This window comes from Pollicipes pollicipes, unplaced genomic scaffold (assembly GCF_011947565.3).
Source record: "Pollicipes pollicipes isolate AB1234 unplaced genomic scaffold, Ppol_2.1 Scaffold_4219;HRSCAF=4965_pilon_pilon_pilon, whole genome shotgun sequence".
NCBI lineage: Eukaryota > Metazoa > Arthropoda > Thecostraca > Pollicipedomorpha > Pollicipedidae > Pollicipes > Pollicipes pollicipes.
The window spans coordinates 13,287,692-13,310,652 of NW_023596448.1; the positions used below are offsets into that span (position 1 = coordinate 13,287,692).

General features: G+C 50.4%; 1 protein-coding gene across 1 annotated transcript in view; it reads left to right on the forward strand.

Moving 5' to 3' along the window:
- Positions 1–22,961, forward strand: part of LOC119095840 (guanylate cyclase 32E) — a 165,072-nt gene that overhangs the window by 60,188 nt on the left and 81,923 nt on the right. The window contains exon 9 of the mRNA XM_037218692.1: positions 6,484–6,693. Within this exon, the coding sequence (XP_037074587.1) occupies positions 6,484–6,693 (210 nt within the window). The remainder of the gene's footprint in view (positions 1–6,483; positions 6,694–22,961) is intronic.

A 22,961-nucleotide genomic window follows, 5' to 3' on the forward strand; every position in this document is an offset into this window, starting at 1 on the left:
GAGTGGTGGCACAAATCAGGGATTTTATTGGGGCAGGCCTCCCTACGACCAAACATGGGCAAGTTACGTTCAAGTGCTGCGAAGTCCACTTGACGTACATGCCAACTTTGCGCTGTCCTGACCACTGACGACGCATCCAACACCCGGTCTGAGTTTATGACGCTGAACCCTCTCCACACAGCCTTGCAAAAGTCCAGTTTCATCTGACGGGCACAGAAATACGTTCCGCTTGGTAGCGTGCATCAAATCAATGACCTTCCCTATCGGGGCGGGCACCACCGATGGGCCGGCAACACCCGACTGGCGAGCTCATCTTAGCGGATGAGCAATGCGAGCAATAAGCGAGCCATCGATATCTGTACAGCAGCGAACAATACGCGTAGGCAGCGTCGTGGCGGAGACGGTCTTGTGCTTGGCGTGCTCGGTGTAGGTGACGCCGTCGCGGATAGCATTCCCCTGAAGAACCTTGAGAACGCTGCGCGTCTCTTCGTAGATGAGGCCGCTGACGCGGTTGACGCCACCGCGGCGAGCCAGACGACGGATGGCCGGCTTGGTGATACCCTGGAAACTACCACCCAACAGGTTGCGATGACGCGTGGCGCCACTCGCTGTTCCGGGAGGTTATTTGTCTCCGATGCGGGTGCTTCTGGTGTGTGCTCGGTTAAACCAGCGCCTTATGTTGTCAGCAGAGGGGCGGGGTCATAATCCATCCGACGATGTTCTCCGGGGTCATAATCCATCCGACGATGTTCTCCGGGGTCATAATCCATCCGACGATGTTCTCCGGGGTCAGCCGGAATCGTCGGATGGATTATGAGGTTGGCAGTTCGAAAGCTCCAAAGACATGGCGGCGGCGTGGTGTCAATGCTGGAGATATTGATGGCTTTTGAGACCTGTGTAACTTGAATAAGCACGAAATGCGCACCTGAAGATGTGAAGAAGGAAGGAGGCTTTTCTGAATTGTGCCGCTCCATGCCGCGCGATGCCGTCATCATTGCGGTCTCAAGTTGGAGCATAGATAATACTGCGTGTCAAATACCTGTATCACATGGATGCATTGACGAAGTCCAGTATTGTCCAAAGGTGTATGTGCCTTTCAGTAACGCTTCAATGATATCAAGTAACTTTGATAACGCAATCACACCCAAATTGACTGTTGCTATTTTTCACCTTATCCCTGCTCAAAGTTAATTAATTAAAAACTACTTCCTGCCCAGAAGTGTACTCGGCAACATAATTAGGGGCAGGAAGGTGCTAAACAGTAAAAATAGCTAACGCTTTTAAAATCTTTGGGGAACCGGTTTTCCCGCAGTTGCATTTCTCATTAAAGTTGGGGAGCTGGAGACACTCTCCCCGGTTAAACAGAAAACTACACCCTGGCGTTGCAATCGTGAAGTTTTGCAATCTTTCACGCTCGTTTGAATTTATTAATGCATTTTTCTCGCTTCATGTCCATTCCCGCATTCTCTGTCACGCCAGCTGCTTTCCTCCAAACCTCGGGGTGTTCCTGAGCAGCTCGAATGCAAATTTGATAGTATGGCCGGCGGGTGAACGATGCCGACCAGGCCCTGGCGGTGCCGCGGATCGGTCACTGCCCTCAGCTGTGATGGTAGTGTGAGTGATGACTTCCGCGGGCCGTAATGGTGTGGAATGACTCCCGTGGCCGTAGATGGTGGCGGGATGACTCCGCGGGCTTAATGGTGTGGGAGGACGTCCGCGGGTGTGATGGTGTGAGATGATTACCGCGGGGCGCAAATGGTGTGAGTTGACGTACGCGGGCGTATGTGTGGGAATGACTTCCGCGGGTGTGATGGACGGGATGAGGTTCGCGGGGTGTGATGGTGTGAGATGAATCCGCGGGTGGCGTAATGGTGTGGGATGACTCCTCGGGTGCTGATGGTGTGGGGATGGAATGTCCGGCGGGGTGTGAGTGGTATGGGATGACTCCGTGCGGGGTGTGATGGTGTGTGATGACGTCCGTGGGTGTGGATGGTGTTCGGGTGGACAACGCCGCGGGTGGTGGATGAACGGGATAGACGTCCGCGGGTGTGATGGTGTGGGATGACGTCCGCGGGTGTGATGGGCGGGATGAAATCCACAGGTGTGATGGCGTGGGATGACCTCCGCGAGTGTGATGGTGTGAGAGGACGCCCACGGGTGTGATGGTGTGGGATGACGTCAGCACCGATCTGAGTCGCGGTGCCGCTTGTGAGCACCGGATGCACAAATGCAGCAAATGTAGGTGTTGGCCGGTAAAGTGCTTTCGCTGATAAAGTAATGCTTTAGATTCTTGCAGGAGCCATAATGACAGGAATAGAAGAAGCGACGAGTATGTGTTTTTCAGCAGTCTAACCGTGAAGCATTCAGATTGTGTACGGGGTTTTTACAGTAGAGTAATGTGGCGTATAAGTAAAGACGACGCATTTTATTGTTTTATTTTTCCCCGTAGAAGTAATGCAGCGTATAACTAATAATACTACTAACTAATAATAACTAAATGGATGACCGGGCGGGACTACGCGGTCTGTTTAATAGAAGTAATGCTGAGGCGTATGTTCGATGAAGTAGCATATTGGGCTAGTGCGGATAACTATATTAAAGCTATCAGTACTATACTTTGCATTTGTTTCAATAGGAAAGGGAAGCGTCCGGACAGAGATGAATGCTAGTCGACCGCTCGCCACGCCCCGTATTATTGCTGCTGTCTGCTGCACGTACGTGCTATTAACCTGATGCAGTCACTCACGCCTCGCACCTGACTATTGACAGGACTGAATCTCCTGTGCGCCCTGTGGGATGCCCAGCCATATCCGGCAAGTGGCACCATTTGTCTTCCAAGCCTGGTCGCAGTCGTGTGTGTGACCGCCGACCTTGCTGGGGCGCATGACCTCGTGTGACTCCCTGATGGCAATTATCAAGTCCGAAGGGAGTCGATAGTCTCCGACCACGCAATCGAGTCGTTACCCGCGAGCCTGACGTTGGACGGACGGGGCGAGAGAAGATTTAGGAGGTCCAAGCCACCTCGCGACCGAGGCGCATCCAGCGTTTCTCGGCGTCGGTTACGGCCTCGAGCATGCTCTGGAACTTAGCTGTAGATGAAAGTTGTAATGTGACGTTATTTATCCCAGTTGCGCACGCTAAGCAGAACAAATAAATGTCGAAAAGTAACTTGCTTGCTTGTGTGATGTTTGCGTTTGTAAGTTAGTAAATGTGCTTGCAACGGTTCAACGGCCCAGTGCTTTGATTTTCACTGAGATCAATTAAAGGGAATGCTCCACATTTGAAGATGTTGAAGCAGGCATCACATATGGTGTAGTCATGCCACTCATTACAATAAGTACACCTTTAAGTGGAACAGACCGCTCTAGACAGCACTGTTTCTCTGTAATGTAAATGCTCCTCAAAGCTCAATGTTTGATTGTGTCATTGCAACTTGCGCAAATTGATTGAAAGCCAATTGATGGCCGTTATATCTGGAAATGGTATTCACGAACGCCAGATAAGTAAGAATCGAAAAATGTAGTTGTCTTGGCTTTCGTTCACTGCATGGCTGATGGAATTGCAAGATTTGGAGGACGTTATTATGGCGTAATGGATGTCTTGTTGACGTTGAATTTGATTGCTCCGAAATAGCCTGCACATCTTTGCGGGTGTGAAGCCAGAAACTAGAGGTTCAGGTCTTGAGATGGGCAGGGCTGGAAACTTCACCGAATAATCTTCAGTATGACAGTATGAGTATGACAGTATGCTTGAGTTCAAACCCCACGCAAATGTGGAACATCTTTTATTCCTTAACATTACGCATCGCTTTTTTGACGTTTTGGGATGGTTCAAACTCAGACGAGCAGTCCTGAGTGTCTGTCTTACTTATTTATGGACGTTATACGGCCTAGTACTCGACGCGCCATAAAGCCCCAATCAGCATGGTGGTAGCTCGCAGGAAAATAAGTCACCAAATTGCGCTACCGTAAAATTTCTGGAAGCCTTCAAGCTTTATGATCCAAGATTGTTGCTGCAAAACACTGCAAAACAAAACACAAACAAAACACTTCTTGGCGTGTTGGGACTTCGGGGTGATAAAATGAAGACGTTTGCATGTTTGGACATACCCCGTGTGAACGCTGAAACACGGGCGACACATTTTAGATTGGGCTCCTTCACCTCACCGACCGTGGCACCATTCAGTCGTTTGGACGTAATGACGCTTTTTTGCTTAACACCCATCAGTTCCCCCCCCCCCCACACACACTTTTCTGACTTGGAATCTCGTTGCTACGACACTGGTCGGGCTCGGATTCTCGTTGTTACGACACTGGTCGGGCCTGGATTCTCGTTGCTACGACACTGTCGGCTTGGATCTCGTTGCTACGACTGGTCGGGCTCGGATTCTCGTTGTTACCGCACTGGTCGGGCTCGGGATCTCGCTGTTACGGCAGTCAGGCTCGGATTCTCGTTGTTACGGCACTGGTCGGGCTCGGAATCTCGTTGCTACGACACTGGTCGGGCTCGGAATCTCGTTGTTACGACACTGGTCGGGCCGTTTTCGGCTGGCCGTTGTAACTGCGGGTGCGGTGTTCGGTGCAGATAAAGTTAATGTCACTGCAGTTTGCCTGCAACTTGTCTCGCACGGTGTCCCACGAATTCACAACTGTTAAAAAACTGAGACGTATTTCAGGAATAAAGGCTAGGTGCTGCGAGACACGAGGGAACCAGGGGAGAAGCTGGTTATGACCCTCTCCGAGATGGCCAACTTCCGGCAGGGGTTGGCATATATCTTGACTTCAAGAAAATCTGAGTCGCTTTTATCAAGGAAAGCTGTTTCCACACCGGAGACCATTGCGGGCTTTTCCCGCAGCCAGAGTCCGAGGGCGGCGCTCTGGACCCGCCGTCGCTGCAGGACGAGATTACGCTCCTTTTAGTATTATGGCTGTCGACGCAGAGCTCATGATAGCTTCGACGTCCACTCCGAGTAATTAAAAACAACTTGAAGCGTAGCGATCGGCGTCGAAGCCCGTGGATCGTTGACCCTTTATTTTTACCCAGAGTAGTCGATACAGGCTGGAATCACAGCTACCCGCAGCGCTCGCCCGTTCCAAGCAATAACGGCCAGCAGATGAGCCAAGGGGTTGGCTGCGAGCTGTGATATGATCATGTTCGGTATGTGCTGTATCTTTGTCTTGCCCGTAACGTGACCGCTCTCGTCATACACCCGCGCCAGCCAGCGTTATTGGAGAAGAGCGGTGTCCTGCACAGGATCGCTATCAGTCTAAAGCTAGGTGGGACAATGACCCTAAGATGTTCCCAGGGCCACGTCCGAAGAAAGCCGGCAGCTTGCTCTTGAAACTTGGCCTTCGGGAAATCGGTGCTGTGTTCTGATCGTGGTTTCCAAAAATCATGCGCTCGATCCGACCCTCGTCCGGCCGCACTCCTTATGGGAAACGTTGGTGGCAGCTCAGGCTCTCATACTAATGCTGTGTATCAGTATCGAATTGCGCGCGTTGTCTGGTCCAAATCTGACCTAGAGGTGAGTCGGTTGCTGGCCAGAGGGAAGACCCGGAGAGGTGAAGACGTGACGTCGTGCTTTTCACGGCGCGCTGAACCCCGACCCCCTATGGTGCTGGGCTTTGTCGAAACATAATCAAGTTCTGTCTGCATTATCTGCTTAGTTTTGTAGCTTTGCTTTGCTTAGTACGGATCCTGAGTTCACAGCCACCAGTTGCCGAACTCGGAAAAACAAAAAGTTTGCACAAAATTATTTACAAGCAACGCCACCACCAATGTGACGTGCAATGTATATAAATAAGGCTTCGAAAAATTAGGTGAGTGCAAGCTAACATTAGTTTGTCTACGCGTACAAAAACTCAGAGCCCGCTAGAGGGAAAGCAAACGAAACATCGGCAAACAATTGTGACCTCTTGAACACACTGTCATTTACAGCAACTCATATCTGCTTTATGGGTACCTTTTTGGTGCAACTACACATGGTTGAGCTACGTCATCATAACCCTCCATTTTGTATACAGAAGCACTGCTCTTCTCCAACACTAATGTTTGTCACTGTCAGCCTCAGGATAACAACGCTTAAGCTCGGCAATCCCCAACACATTAGCGTGCCACAGCTGGCGAACCCTTCTCTTTACCGCAACAGTGTTTTCGAGGCCTCGAACAGGGAGCTGTATTCATAACTCTCCTATTCCAAGTCTTCTGTCTGTCGTCAGCAGTGTTTGGAACAGATGGTCTCAAACATTGTCCATTATTGTCAGGTCTGATCATCTGCTGGCGACAAAGCTCGGATATCAATGGCCTCAACAAACGTGCGTATCTTCAGCTTCCCTGTTTCAGGCAATATGTTAACGTACGATGATCTCAAAAACGGATACTCCCTCAAACTCCTCTGTTCCCCGGCAGCCACGGTTAGACCCGAGTGTCTTGGGAGATCTTCCCATACCCAACCGCACCAATAACTCCCGTTTCTCCCGGCAGCAATGTTCGGATCCGAGGATCTCCAACAAGGACACGTACCCGACGACAGCCCGCACCCGGCCGCCGTCCACCAAGATCTCCAAGTCAGTGGTGTCGCTGCTGCTGCGCTTCAGCTGGGATCGCATCGTCATCGTGCGATCCACCAAGACCGAGTGGAGCATGATCGCGGACGCCATCAAGGTGGGCAAGCGGAAGATGGTGGTGGACAGGGTGGAGTTCGTCGCTGTTGGACGATTTTTCCGGCTGGGATTCCATTGGGACTAGTAATTAACTATAGGAGGGTGACAGGCAGTATTGCTGATTGCCTCTTCATATCGGCTACAGCTGGGTGGTACGATGTCTAACTGTACGTGTCTCCCAGAGGACTTCACGGGTGGGTAAACCAATAAGTGTCGATATGGAATGAGCGATGGCTTAGATTTGGTGCATATTTTTGAAAAATTATGGGCATGTATGCGGGTAATTCCTTTTTCAATGGGCAATTCCTTTTACGACATGGCATGTAGGTAGTTAAAGATGGTACACAACGATACTGCGTGCAGGATTTTATTATAATCGACTCCCTTCGCACCAATGTTGTATGACCAGCGTAAAAGGGCAAAAATCTGGGTGTAAACGTTTCCGACAAGTTTCCATAACTTATAGCCGAACTGCTGGAAAATGACAAACGGGTGTTAACAATGATTGGGAATAGGCTGCGGTTTTGTGTGGGCAAAGCGCCCTGCGTAGCGAGTGGATTAGGTAACGGGATTTTTACCCGCGAGGGCCCCAAATTTTCCTCATTGTAGCAGATGAGCACGGCTTCACAAGGCTTCAATCCCACTAACAGCAGTTCAATAAGTGTTATTACGCTTTGGTTTGAGTCAGCGGCGTGATACGGCTGAAATGACTTCGCCGCCAGATTGGTTTGGTCTTGTTGCTCGCATGGTTAATGAAAAGCCAATCATACGCTTCAGTGGTGTTTTATATTCGCAATCTTATCCGCTCAGTTATGTTCCAGTCTATATGTAAATCCAGGGCTTTAGGAGAATGTCAGTAAGATGGAGACGCTTACTATCCTTTCAATGTTAATGTCTCCCAACATGTTTTAAAATGAGGAAGCGTCTAACACCTCCTTTAATGTTATTCTCATAATATGATATCCCACGAGCGTGTGCATGCACGTGACGCGTGCGGTACACGCCAAGGTAAGTCCAAGCGCTGTGAATTAAGCCTGGGACAATCTTCTCTCGAGACACACAAAGTCAAAATTACCCGAAACAAAACACAAGTGTGAATCACAGTGATGATGTGTTCCAACCTTGACACGTCTGAGGTTCGACTTCCACGCGTTGGAACTGAGCCCTGGTCTTACCAGCAGGCGCCAATCGATCACTCCCCCCGCCCCAGTTTTTCCGATGCAGCGGGGGAAGATATGAGGGTAAAAACTTACGCTTAAGATGTGAGGGTAAAAACCTGTTTCGTCATATTACGAGATCAGTTGTGACCCGATGTCTTATAAGGTCGTTCTCGGAGGCTTACGCGATGGATCGGCCAAGTTTGGCCGATCGGCCCATTCTGACTTGCATTGTCAGATTCGGGCCATGTCACGTTATGTGAATGTAGTGAAGTACAGGCATAACTTAGGTCCCAAGTGTGCCAGCAAGCAAACGGACAACCACGACCAACGAAGACATGCGGTAAAGTGAGGTCTTGAGATCACGCTGATTCATGCTAGCTAAGCCGTGGGGTTCCAGGTTCAAATAAGGCAAGCGACATAGGATGACCATGGTTGGACAGCAGTCGTTCGCTGATTGAAGTTGTGCAAAATTGGTTTAGAAATATTGTTGCTTCATATTAACCTAAATACACTCCTGGCTACCAAGAATTTCACAAAAACAGATTGTCGGTGCTCACCATGGGAACATTGACAATACTCAGCGAGATCGCAAGTTCACTTAGCACGGGCCACCAACGCGTCCTATTATGCTCTAAACATAGAGGAAGACCATGGTGTCGTTTTCATGACGCCGCGCTGGGGTAGTTCTGGCGCAGTGGCTACGCAAGCTTTAAGTTGCAATCGTCTGTCATTAAATCATTTTCGTACCGGCTAGGTCATACTATGGCCGAAAAATAAAAGGCAGGGTCCATTGAAATTTTGACAAGAAATACGCTGTTTTTCGTGTCGGTGTATCTTGCTCAAACAATAGACAAGCTGGGGAGGAACAGTTAGAGCCTCCCCCAGCTTCCCTAGGGCGAGGTTGTTTGTTTGTTTGTTGATAATTCGATTATGAATGCGTATATGCTGTGATGAGTGGATTGGCGCTAAAGCCGAACGCTTGCATCTGAGCTCCATTCATAACAATAACGAAAAACAGCCATCGCCGCCAGGGGGCCCGCGGCCCACTGCACTCTCGTCCCAGCTGCTAGCTGAGACGATGACCATGGACGAGGTGGTCGGGAGGCCCAGGCAGAGCGCGGGTTTAAGGCCTTGGGACGTATTGCGGAACCCTGCCGCTTGCACTTAGACACTCAATGATGTTTTTGATGCGTACTGTTTTTAAGGAATACGTTAATATTGCTAAAGATACGGTGGATAGGAAGGATGGTCGTTTTGTCTCCCCCGGTACTCCTCTGGCAGCATGAAGTGGTCGCGCAGACCAGTTTACGACACACGGCCAAGGCCACCACACGACATGACCGGCCGCAAAACATACCCCAAGGCGACGAGGACCGGCTGGCACAGGTCCGAACGCTCGTTTCGTCGAGATGACGTTCATTAGACGTCGCCGCTCGTGACATTTAGCCCGTGCCGCCTCCGGTTGGGCAATCAGTGCCACGGACTGTGAGCGACGAACCCGTCACGCCCTGACGTTGTCTAATTAGGACCGCACGCGACAATTGATGGCGTAATCTGTGTCTCTAATGGGCCAGCTATGGTGCAGATAATGCGGCCGCCGAATCTCATGGCCCGGCGGAGAGAGTGGGCGCTGCGGCAGCGGCCGCTCGCCCGCCACGTCCGGCTGCGTTACGGTCGTCGACCGTTGTTAGGGGGCAGGTGACGGGCGCCGGCGGACAGCGATTTCACGCCTATCTTATCCGGGGTCATAACCGCTCAGCTATCACCGGATAGCAATTTGATGCGCCAGCCGTTCACGCTCGCAGGCGAGGGGGCTGATTTGGACATGGATCTTGGCCTAACACGGAAAACTAGCGGAAATTGTCTATGTCTTTTCAAGTATTTTTTTCGTCGGTTGGTATCGCAAGAGGTGAAGTTATGTGCAAATTATGTCCCGACATGTAAGTGTAAGTTACGTTGTCGTTGCCTTCAATGATATTGCGTACTTAACCGCAGTCTATACGGTTACTTCCAGTGGCACAGGCGAACGTGTCGTGGGGTGTGACACAGTGCCTCATGCCAATTTCAGGGAGGCGGCGCAGGTGCCGGGTCGATGAGAAGCCTGCTGGGTCGATGAACGCGGATATGCAAAATGATTCATATCTGTTCATCAAGTCCACCGTGAAAAGTGGCATTTGACCAAGAGATAGCGCGCCCAAAATAGACGTTGCCAGCAACTGGACATATCGCTGTTAAACCTATGTGGCAAAGATATATATATATATATATATATATATATATATATATATATATATATATACAGTATGGGGTCGGTGCATGGGAGTGGGAACGGGTTAGTTTCGCATTCGCTTAGATGTTTATATGAATGCCGAACGTTGTAAGAGTCAGCTCTAGGACGTACTGTTGCTGCTGCATTTGGGGCATGCTCTCGTTCACACTGCAGAACCATGCGTGGTTATCAATCACGCCATCCGTATTAGCTCTCTTCAGAACTTCTTATAAAGGAGGAAACACTTTTGGCTGAGCTGTGGGCCATTTGTCGTATTCGTGACCAACTTCATTTGGAAAGGCAAACTTAGCTGATTTATGACGACAGCACAATCCCGAAAATTATGCAAGTTACCACGCCTTGCCGGAGTTTCTGTGTCACGGACGCGAACAGCCACGCACAAGCATGTTCATTTGTGGAGCGGTTTCTGCAGCGTGTGACGAATGATCGTCAGGTGCGCTTCTTATGGCACTGGCTTGCAAAGCTCGGTCGTCGTAAGCAAAGCACATTTGTGGTCCACCTGTGCTAGACATTGATCACATTTGGCCGGGCAAAACCTCTGACCTTGATATGTAACGAGTAATGTCTTGTGAAGGTGCATTATGGGCGCCATCTTGACAATTGCGAGCACTCTGCACCTTTTCCGATAGCTTTAATTCGTGCTTAAAGCACGCTTCGCAGCTGATCACTGTCCGTTCAAAACGTTATCATAGCCATGGTGCTAATAAGCGCCCCGTGCCCAGTCGTGCGCGATAACCGCCATCTCTTCGTTACGTTCCATGAGCGGACATGACTACTAGTGGCGCCGCGGCTGACCCTGGTGGCAGGATATTGAACTAGTGTGTTTACCGCGGTGTTGTCTCAGGAGTAAAATTTTGTGTTTGCGCGTACGCCGTGTGCCATGGAGTCATAAATTATCCTTTGCTAGTCCATATTTTGGTGCAGAATTTAATTCTTTACATGACGGTGTTAAAAATAGTTGTTAAGCTTTGAGCATGTCGTCGCCAAAGTAATTAAATCAGAGCAATGTCAAGGGTGTTGCCACGTGTAAACTCAATTGCCGCGCGAAGCGCCCACGCGGAACATTCAAATGATGCAGCACCAGGTCGTTAAAATATCATATCATTTCATTGCTAGGGCGGATAATGATAGATAATTTAATTCCCCGTTTGATGGCGTTACACATTTCCTGGTGTGATTTAGTATGTCGTCGCGAATTTCAGTTAAACTAATGGATGTCACGGGTGTCACCTGCGCGCAGGACGTCCGTGATATGGCATGCGCGCATTCTGTCCTTGTCAGTGACGGGACAATCGTGCGCAGGTCGACGCTTGTCTACAAGTTTTAACATTCATGCATAAATGCAGAAATGTATATGCGTGAATGGCTTTACGCATAAACATAAAAACGTTCAGGTGCAAATGTGTTTGCGCATAAACGTATGCATTGATGTGAGCTGCTTCACTGCAACTATAACGGGGCCCTGGTATCAGCAGCTGATTCAGCAGAACCAGAGAATGCAAAAATTAAAATATGTACGGCATAGTCACTGCACTTTGCTGCCCCCCCCCCCCCCCCCCCTTGCACGCCGTGTCCGAATCTGGTCACGGCGCTGCGTCTGTCTGCGCAGAAAATTGAAGGTCTTATTTCATCAATGAGAATTTCATCAAATTTCAACTCATCCCGTTGACCTTGGTTTGAGCTTCAGTCCCGGAGACCTGTCAACGGACGGCAGCCTGACGATTGGGTGATGCATTTACGGCGCTTCGAATACAGCAAGTGCAACTCAGCACAACCGTAGAATCAACAGACATAGCAAAAATCCAAGTTCTGAACGAAAACCAGTAAAAATAACGAGGTTTCTTGATTGCACACAAATCTGAAGGCCAATCATAACAGTAGGCGGCGGTGCCGCCGATACGACGACCCGCCTACACGCGAGGGCGACACCACGGCTTCGGTGGCTGTCCAGCCCGGTCGCACCATCTTCCATGCGGCTGGGTCACTGGCCGCGTCTCCGTAGAGGCAGCGCTTCCTCGCAGCGTTCTAGAAAGTCTGCCTGCGATGTGCAGCCGCCACGGCACACTCATGCATTGGACGCGCCCTTCTTTGACCCACAGAGCAGGTGATTCAGGACCCTTGCTCGCCTCAGAAGGATCTGCTTTGGGGCCTGGTTGAAGTTTGTTGCACTGAAGTATGTTGAGGTCACGAAATGATTTAGGTTTTATTCATTTTGTTGTTCAAAGACACCTAGGCGACCCACGCGTGAATTAATTTCATGGCAGTGGTGGCCAAGAATATGGAGATAGGGCGTAAGGACTCCAGTTCTGCGCTTACGCCACATGGTCACTACCAGCTCATACCCATGCTCTCTCTACTTTTCTTTCATCACATCATCCTCCATCACATACTCCTTGTCCTTTCTCATCCTCCTCACCCTTACAGTGCACTCAGAAGGCACTACTTCATTGGCGTCTCCCACTGCACTAACACAACGCACACGCCATCCTCGCTGGTGTGTCTCACTATTCTTTAGGATAGTGTCCACGCTTTTGCTCACAAAGTAGTGAAGGTCCTTAAACAGAACTGGCACGCTGACAGTACAGCTTGCTTTTTGCCGAACAGGAAAACGAAGAGCCTTGAAGATTTTGGTGTTTAAAGACTGGGCAACAAGAGCAAGAGATGATTTGATAACTGTATTCCGGGGTGTCCCATAGAACTTCTGGGTGCTGATACTCTTCATCTGAAAAGGATGGAAAATGGTTCAGGAAAAAACAAGCATTAAATGAACATTAGTCACTCTGTGCCACATGAGCTGTGAGATGAAAATGGTTATCATGTTTATGGTCATGCAGGAGAGCAACGGAAATGCAGTGGAACATGCAATTGACCTGGCATTATGCTCTGTCCATTATAACATCATTGAAAAGAATGAAATTAATAAAATTGAAGGAATTAAAAAATGAATAGTGCATGTCATCGATAAAATCCAACAGAGTGAAAACCGGAAATGTCACAACACACAGTGATACTTTTGCCATGATACACATGATACCCGCTTTTAAGTTTGTCTTTAAAAAACTGGGAAGTTCTCATGAATAATCAAACACCAACATAGGTTTGTGTACTGGCCAGAAGAAATGTAGCATTCGGTTGGGTTGGGAAATGTAAGCCTGACACAAGGCTCGGAAACATGATCATTACAAGGACATTCAGTGGGCAATACTCCCTTGAAAGAGACCAAATTCATCCTACTGCAATGTAGCATGCAGCCAAATGTCAACATACATTGTAGAGCGGTACCAAAGGTGCTCAAATGAATAAGGCCTTGTCAAACAGCTGAATGAGGTCAACAATGCAGTCAGCAAAAGGCATCCGCTGAATGGCATGGAGGTAAGATCAATGTGCAGACTGTTTGGTGCATGGGTGTGCCAGCATAGCCCAGACCACGCTGGGCTGAAGTTCCTGATGTTTTGTTTGCATATGATCACCATCACAGCATTATGATCTCGTCAGTATTTCTATCAGACTTACTTACTTCCCTCACGGCGAGGCCAGAATTCTGAGGGCTTTTGTAGGTGTTGATACCATGGGAAACTTGTGCTAGAAACCTTAGGCTGCATAGTATTGATACTTTTGTCAAACCTGTTAAAAACACTTCCATGCGGTATGCCAAATTATAATTCATGAACATTCATTGCTTGTTGGAGGCCATTAACAATGAACAGGCAACAGCTGAATCCCAGTCATTGCTCCCGCATATAAGTGCGCTGCTTCTGAAGCTAGAAATCAGGCTCAAAAGGATTCAGATGTGTAGACCCTAGAACAATATACAAGATCAATTGAGTTTTAGATGTGGGCATGACCAGAAAGTGCTGGAATGTAGATTGTTGCCATGCGTGTTGGTATTATGATCAGGTGATGTATGTTACGAATCAGACATTGCTAGCCTTTATGGTGTAAGCAAATGAACCACTCTCAATGAATGCACATGTTTGTTAATGCAGGCATACAGATATGCTTTTAGGTGTGAGATCTAATTGATGCTTAAAAGAAATTCTCAATTTTGTTCTGTTCGCAAAGACCTTGGTTCATCAAACTAACTGATCTAAACTCATGCAATTCCACGGTAAGTATACCGTGCTTTCACTTGTGAAAAAAATGACGAGGAAGATCGGGGTATCGAAGCAGCATTCATGTGTGAAACGATACGCACCTTTCACCCATCTTCGCCAGACACGTCCTTCTTTGCCGCTGAAAATCCATCTCCCACGCGCGAAGCCGGAGCGGCGGCAACGTTATACAAGACGCACAAAGCACCTGCCGTTTCAGCGCCAATAATTAGCAACGTCTGTCGCAGGCGCGCCATACTCGTATTAAATGCTGGGAATATATAAACGTCTTGATAATTGTTTTCTTTCCTTATGCGCCCCAATGTCCGCCGGTACACAGCGTTTGAACCGTAACGTACCATGACCCTGTTAACAAGGATTTGATGTGCTCCTAGATAGGCCACGGTGGGGGCCAGACAAAATCTCTAGAATGATGAGTTTGTTCATTGACAGGATGTGAATTGACACCTTTGTTGCGCTGTTATTAAATATTATCATTTGTGTTAAGTTATATCTTGGGACGTATTGTCATTATATGTTCAAAAGCGCTTACGACAAAGCTGTTTTCTTATACCCGCAGTTGAGTATCGTGGCGTTCGGCGCTCCTGATCCCACAGGCGGCATGCGGACAGGCTTTCTTACTATTCTTAGGCTGCGGTTGCGGCTAGTCGCCGATTGGTCTAGATTGCGTGCAACATATGTCATCAGCCATGACTGGTCGAACGTTGTGGAGGTGAGGGAAGCGCTCCTTTGGGTTCCGCGCTAAAAAATTATTTCCATTCATAGAATTATCTCCAGCTATAATTTCTTAGTTCATAGCAAGGTGAAGAAGTTTACAGATGTTTAAGTTCTGTGGTGATATAAGATGCAATGGTCGCATTTTACGCGGCGTTTTATACAGGCTATACCACTGAGAAATAACTCACTACAGCTTTTTTGGGATAGACGCAGAAGGTACGACTTGGTATAAAGTAATAGAAAACAAATATTCAGGGTCACTGGTTTGATTTAATTTACTAGTATTTTGCTGTCTACAATGCTAGCATTTTCAGTGGGGCATTGCATAACCCAACACGCATAAACATGTTCTCAAATTGCTCGGTTTCGTTGCTGTGAGTGCTCATGAATAGATACAATTACCGTAGTTGCTTTTGTTTGATTCGGAAGTTTCGCTCTGATCTGGCCAATCTGCTATCAACATCCACTCTTCATTTTGCGGCCTTAGAGAAATACTTAATTTTCTGTACAACCAAATAAAGAGCATTACTAACGAGTTCCGCATGGCCTCACAGACGCAGCCACTTTTAGAGTGGGGATCGGAAAAGCTCTGGCGTTTCCCGCCGCTTGCGATGCCGTAAATCGATAAGCCCTCAGCAGACCCAAAACCATAAATCGTCGAACATAAATTTAGTAGGCGCTTCTCGAACACTGGCGAGTGCCGCCACCGAACCGCAGGCTGGTGCGCTGTCCACCGAACCGCAGCCTGGTGCGCTGTCCACCGAACCGCAGGCTGGTGCGCTGTCCACCGAACTGCAGGCTGGTGCGCTGTCCACCGAACCGCAGGCTGGTGCGCTGTCCACCGATCCGCAGGCTGGTGCGCTGTCCACCGATCCTCAGGCTGGTGCGCTGTCCACCGAACCGCAGCCTGGTGCGCTGTCCACCGAACCGCAGGCTGGTGCGCTGTCCACCGATCCGCAGGCTGGTGCGCTGTCCACCGAACCGCAGGCTGGTGCGCTGTCCACCGATCCGCAGGCTGGTGCGCTGTCTACCGAACCGCAGGCTGGTGCGCTGTCCACCGAACCGCAGGCTGGTGCGCTGTCCACCAATCCGCAGGCTGGTGCGCTGTCCACCGATCCGCAGGCTGGTGCGCTGTCCACTGAACCGCAGGCTGGTGCGCTGTCCACCGATCCGCAGGCTGGTGCGCTGTCCACCGAACCGCAGGCTGGTGCGCTGTCCACCGATCCGCAGGCTGGTGTGCTGGTGACCGGGGCCATCCGTCCAGTTTGAATGGTCCGCTCCGGGCATGAATCTTCCTGACCGTGAGGAAATTCGGGGATGGGTCGCGCGGGTTCGGCGCTAGAGGCCGTCACACCCGACAATCGCGCTGGAGGCCGTCACACCCGACAATTGCGCTGGAGGCCGTCACACCCGACAATTGCGCTAGAGGCCGTCACACCCGACAATCGCGCTGGAGGCCGTCACACCCGACAATCGCGCTGGAGGCCGTCACACCCGACAATCGCGCTGGAGGCCGTCACACCCAACAATCGCGCTGGAGGCCGTCACACCCGACAATCGCGCTGGAGAACGTCACACCCGACAATCGCGCTGGAGGCCGTCACACCCGATAATCGCGATGGAGTACGTCACACCCGACAATCGCGCTGGAGGCCGGGACACCCGACAATTACGCTGGAGGCCGGGACACCCGACAATGGCCCTGGAGTACGTCACACCCGACAATCGCGCTGGAGGCCGTCATACCCGACAATCGCGCTGGAGGCCGTCATACCCGACAATCGTCCGCCGGGATCGTCAACCGGAGATGTTGTAAAACACCTGGAGATACTTGGATGGCGCGATGGCTGTTCACATTGGTGCGAGTCCTGACGGCAGTCACGAAACGAAGCTTGAGGGGTCCCCGTCACTGAAAATGTTAGAACGAGCAGTCTTCACGGCTCATTCATTCCGCTGGCTTTAGAGAGGCTCCCTGGGCTCTGAGCGCTTAGTATTCGCATGCGGGGATTTACAAGGTGCATTACTGGGACGTGCTTCAGATGCTGTTCATCGGAAGAGGTGTTTTGGTTCTGGGCGCCCCATGAACGCATAAAAACGCAAAGCAGCCGCTTCAAAGTGTGATTTTAGCGCCCCCGTAACATACGCAACTAGCAATGCCTGGTGTCCATATTGACGGATTTGCCGCGGATACGTGAATCTACGATCGATAACAATCGTACTAAGTGGGAAATTATGGAGGCATAACTCAGTGCATGCAATTATCTAGCAACTCGTAGTCAGCGGTGCTTAGGACCTATCGATCAGAACACGTTAGTGGGAGCTCAGCTGTCCCTGTGTGCCTATTACAGCAAACGCATTGTTTTCTCAGCAAAGTATGCATATCCAGGACTCCATCGCAGGTTAGTGCAAAAACGAATTCGCTTGATGCGAGGTACTTCCCTGCGCAGGGATTTAATACAGCATTGTCATTTGACCGCCAGTCAAAGATAATCTGGGTTGGCGCTACCCTAACGGAGTGCCGCTACCACAGCGTGTCCTCCGTGCGCCAAGCGAGCATCACATATTTCGAGATCGGTCGGATCCTAGTTCGTAATTTTGCCAGTGCGGAACGCCTCAGTAACAATTTGGACGGGAGACTACACGGGTAAGATGGGTCGTCATTTCTTATTGGATATCACTATCAGCATGCGGGTGATTGCGATGTCCAGTGAGTGCCGTCCGAGTCGGTGAGTCGCCCCGCCACCTGCCGTCATCCCAGGTATATCCGCCTGAGTCAGCGAGTCGCCCCCGCCACCTGCCGTCATCCCCGGTATAGCCGCCTGAGTCAGCGAGTCGCCCCCACCACCTGCCGTCATCCCCGGTATAGCCGCCTGAGTCAGCGAGTCGCCCCCACCACCTGCCGTCATCCCCGGTATAGCCGCCTGAGTCAGCGAGTCGCCCCGCCACCTGCCGTCATCCCCGGTATAGCCGCCTGAGTCAGCGAGTCGCCCCCACCACCTGCCGTCATCCCCGGTATAGCCGCCTGAGTCGGTGAGTCGCCCCACCACCTCCCGTCATCCCGGCCCCTAACCACGGCGCCTTCTCACCACCACACCCGCCGGGACCGGCCCCGCCCGGCTGGCGCTCAGTGGCCTTCTCAGGCGCGAGCGGCGTCCGCGGCAATGACGCGTGCAGCCGTGCCCTGCGGCGACGCCAGGGGCCCGGCAACCAGCCCGGCGGGGAGCGCAGGTGATATTGGCAGGCGGTCGGCCGCGCGTCCGTGACGGGGACAGGTGAGACGTCGGTGCCGGTGCGTCGCGTCACTGTGGCGGAGACGGCCCGTCGGGCCGACACACTGCGTCACGCGCTGGCCGGCTGTCGTGGGGTCCGCCCGTCCGATGCAGCTGGACCAGGCACAGGCTCCAGCGGTGGTCAGTAATTGCTCGGTGTCACAACGGGCTAGGAACGCGTTGCCCCCCCCCCCCTCCCCCTACCCGTGCGTCTTTGTTGTGCCGCCATTTTGGGCTTGCGGAGTAGACGCGCAGTCGCACGGCCCGGATGCCTGATCAGATGGGGTCTGCTTGGGGATGGCCACCAACAGTGGGTCCGCTAGAGAGGCAGCAGGACATGGGAAATATGATTGGCGGCACTGCTATCAACATTCCTCGGCGGTAGTACTGCGGTGGGGGGTTAACGGTTTACCTACGTGGCCATGACTTACCATCAAAGAATTTTTGAAAGGCTACAGGCGATTGTGACATTTATTGCCACTTGATATCTCCAGAACGGGAAAAAAGAAGCTGGAGCGATACCGCACACTGCGTCGAAAATTTGCCACACATCGTATAACCAAGGGCCACACATTATATAGCCAAGGCCCACACGTCATATTACCAAGGGCCACACACTACATAGCCAAGGGCCACAGATCATATAGCCACCATCACCTAGGTCACGCATCATATAGCCAAGGCCCACCCATTACATAGCCAAGGGCCATACATCATACAGCCAAGGGCGACCCATTACGTAGCCATGGACCACAGATCATGTAGCCAAGGGCCACGCATCATATTGTGAGGTGCCGTTCTTCAGCTTATCGCCGTGCTTGGTTCTGAAAATAAAGTAAAGGCTTGAGATAAGTATGACTTTAAAACAGCTCACGCTCATCTTGTTGCAGGTAAGCTTTTTCACCTGGCCCAGTTACTGTTCGCGCCTAAGCTGCTAAAAATAACTATATTGTCTCTTCAAGCTCGGACGGTTTAAAGTAACATCCCTGCCATTTGAGACGTGTCACGAATAGCACGCATCGAGAGCAATCAGAAGAGCAACAGTCATTGCCAAAGTCGTTTTTGTCTGGAAGGCCAGGTTAGCGAGCACTTCGGTGCGAACTTCTGTCCAAGTATATCAGTGAGCGTTGTCGCTTCGCCTCGTGCATCGCCATACGCCTCCCCCCCCCCGCCCCTCCTCACACGCGCCACGGTCAGAGCCATGTGTCAAACGCGCCCCCTCCCCCCCCCCGCTGCGCGCGAGCAAGGCTGATGAATATTGGCACCGAGCGGCGTGGCAAACATCTTTCTGTGGCGAAACGGTCGTATTGGGCCAGTCCCTGTGGCAGCTGTTGTGATCGCTGCCGCGACTGTCACGCCGCCTTTTCCGCGCATACGCCGCGCCTCGCGATCGTATGTCTGCCGCTCTCAAAGCGATACTGCCCACAGCGCCGTCGATGCGTCGTTCACGGCTGCGCGGCGCAATAGGCAAGAATAGATCCAATAGGCTGAGGCCGCGATGCTTTCACTGCATCGCGGAGCGGACCGAAAAAACCTGATACAGGCGTGGCTTTGTAGCCACGCTGTTGGCAGGGGTCTGCTTTGTGAGCGCAGGATATCACTGAAAAAGTATATCTGTGCTGGTGAATACGGCTTTTCCTCCGTGCGTATGCTGTGCAGTCGAGCCTTGTAGTGGTGCTGGGAAGGAAGACTGTGCTGCCAACTAATACCAAATGCTTTGGCGAACTTAAGGGCACGATATATGTCTTCCCAGCTTGAAGGCACAATCGAAGGTAGGGGAAGACTGGGCAGCGTTTTCGCCCCGACCATCGGCGGGACATGATGTCAGCGTCGCCAGATGGCGAACGGGTTTCCAATAAGACAGCTGTTTGCACTGAGCGATTCCGCTCTTGTTGCGAGCCTGCTCTGAGGAGGTACTCTGAGGAGTAATCCGCTCGACTTGGCCAGGGAGTGGTGCTTTGAAGCCGGGTAGAATCCGCGCTGCCATGCAGGGGTGGCAACTGCATTTGCGTACAGCAGGACGAGTTATTGCAATGTTTTCCCAAGGATTTCACACTGATTAGCATTTGGACACTCGATTAGTCTTGCTGTATCCGCCATTGCCGTAACTGTAGCTGTCTTTAGTCGATAGTCGATTAAGACAGCTATTTTCCTCGCGTTGTTGATAACCTTCATCTCCCAGGCACACGCCAACACAGAAATTCGCCATACCTGCCTGGTAATACAGATTAGCGCATACACAAAGCAAAGGTTGACAAAGACGATTTGAAATATTTTAAGATTGGCTCCAAAATGCTCTCTTTTCAGGTGTTCCCTGGCCTTATCCGATGGCGAGGGGATATGGTGCTTAACAATGAAGTCAACGGTAAAACTGCTTTAACCTGCGACTGCTGTGGGTCGGGTGGGGGGTGACAATATTAAGTAGCCCTCTTGGTATCTAGAATACTTTTGTACCCTTCGATGCAGGTTTACTAAATCTTAAGCATTGCTATATTATATATTAACTATTACTAGACATATTATAATTTTGATGTTTTATGTAAAAGCAAAAGCAAAACAGAATCAATATTCTGGGATATTATTAAGTATGATTAAGTATATTATCATTTTGGTGCTTTATGTAAAAATGAAAGGCAAAACAAAATTGATGTTTTGGAAAAAAACGTTACGGAGACATTGCAGGTTAAGCAACAGGGTTATTACGTCATAAGTGATGGGCTACAATGCTGCTTTTGCTTCTACGCACCAAAGCTAGCGCTCTCATTTCTAGCTTTAGATCGTTTTGGTGTAATCCGCCCACCGGTTCGACCGCCTGGCTTCCAATGTCCAGCATGCTATACGGAACCACACCACGACACCAAAAGAGACGGGTATGGTCAGGCTATACATGTCAGACCGAAAGGATTCGTGCCACCCATCTATGATTCGCATCAGCCAGTAGGGCTAACATACTTCTCAGCCAATCACTTCCATGCGAAGTGCACGGATGTCCATGATTAGTTCGGTCAGAAGTTAGAATCTACCACCCAAAGTCCCTCAAACTTTCACTTTTCAACGCTGTCTCCTCCTTTATCGGGACAATGTGTACCATCACCCCAAACAGCTTTGAAAGCTCATGACACAACACGCGCATTGCACTACTGACCGAGCTTCAGTGGCTGGGAATCGATTCAAGACATTTATGGAATAATCTTAATGGACGGTGACGCGTGGTTAGAAGTGATTCAGCATCACTTTCCTCGCCCCACGGTATCCCCAGGAGTCTCGGGCTAACCTAATCATCTACCGAATCTTTACGGACGACCTGATGGGTGCCTGCTTTTCTCATTCCTACACCGTTGATAGCCGGCTTCTCGACTCGGTCTACTCGGACCACCTGTCAACCATAAACTCTCGACAGGAGGAAAACAACCTTGCCTTCTCATCTAACTTCACTACCGATTCTCCAAAGACGAACTCTATCAAAACTACCCTTCTTCTAATCGCCACACCCTAGCCCATTATTATATCTCGTCTCTTCAACATATAGGGAGTGTTCCACACATACATGGGGTTTTGAATTGAAATAGCCATCTTGAAGGCCTTTTTGTGCTGTTTGCAATCCTGCCGTTCTTGAGCCCTCCAGATTCTGGGCTACACGCCCGTAAAAATTGGAAAGGTATACCGGGGGAGTACTTCAAAGTCACCTTGGCATTCATGACGCCATAATGACGTCATTCAAGTGCTGCCATTCCATAAGCCATGCAGCGATCAAGGCGAAGAAAAATGTATTTTTCAAGGCGCTCATATCCGGCGTTCGTGAACACGAATTCCAGATATAATGGCCGCCAATTCGCTCATAATGCAACGCAAGGTACCATGACATAATCAAACCGCCCCGCATTGAGGATCATGAATACTAAACAGAGAATAGTACAGTCTAGAGTGGTCTTTCCCACTCCAAAAGTATATAAATACTTATAAGTGAGCTTGTTTTGTTACATCTCATGCTTGCCTCAGCATCTCCAAATGTGAAACATTCGCTTTAAAGTCACCAACATTATATTGACCTAATAACCGTCCGTGAGAACTCATGGAGTCACCATCGACCGTACGCTATTTGGGAAAGCACACACATCCAGCTTAGTCCAAAAGTGGAATTTCAGCCTGCATGTAAGATTCGTCACCATCTCACGCCCGAGAGCAGTCGAAACCAGCAAACTACTTATTCGGACCCAGGTTTCCCTGAGATAGTGTACTGGCGCTCAGTCTGGGACGGGGCGTCGCGTGCTTTCTCAGACGCGTGCAAAAGGTTGTGAATTTCGCGACCAGGGTCGTCCCCGGGGCGGGAGTTCGAGATCACCTATCTCCTGGTCCTGGAGTCACTGGGCTGGCACAGCATGACTAGCTTTGTTACGCGCCGGGACCACATTGGCGTCCTCAGCACCCCAAATGACGCCCGCACCCGTAGGCGGTCCGGTCGTTGTTCACCCCCCTCGCCAAGTTTAGAAGTGAGCGCGTCATGAGGTCGGTGGTGGCTGTTGCTCTAGAGCGGCACGTTTTCCAGCTGTCGACGTCGCCCAAGATGTTTTCGTATCAAGCGCCCTCGTCCGGAAACCATTGCAGCTTCTCGGAGCCGTGCTGTGTTGCTACCTAGTCTTGACTATAAACATTTGTCACGTTCATGTGACAAACCAGGATTGTATTTGACATGAATAAATTATTAAGCCATGCATGTAGAACGATTCGTAATAAATCCACGCTGATGATTA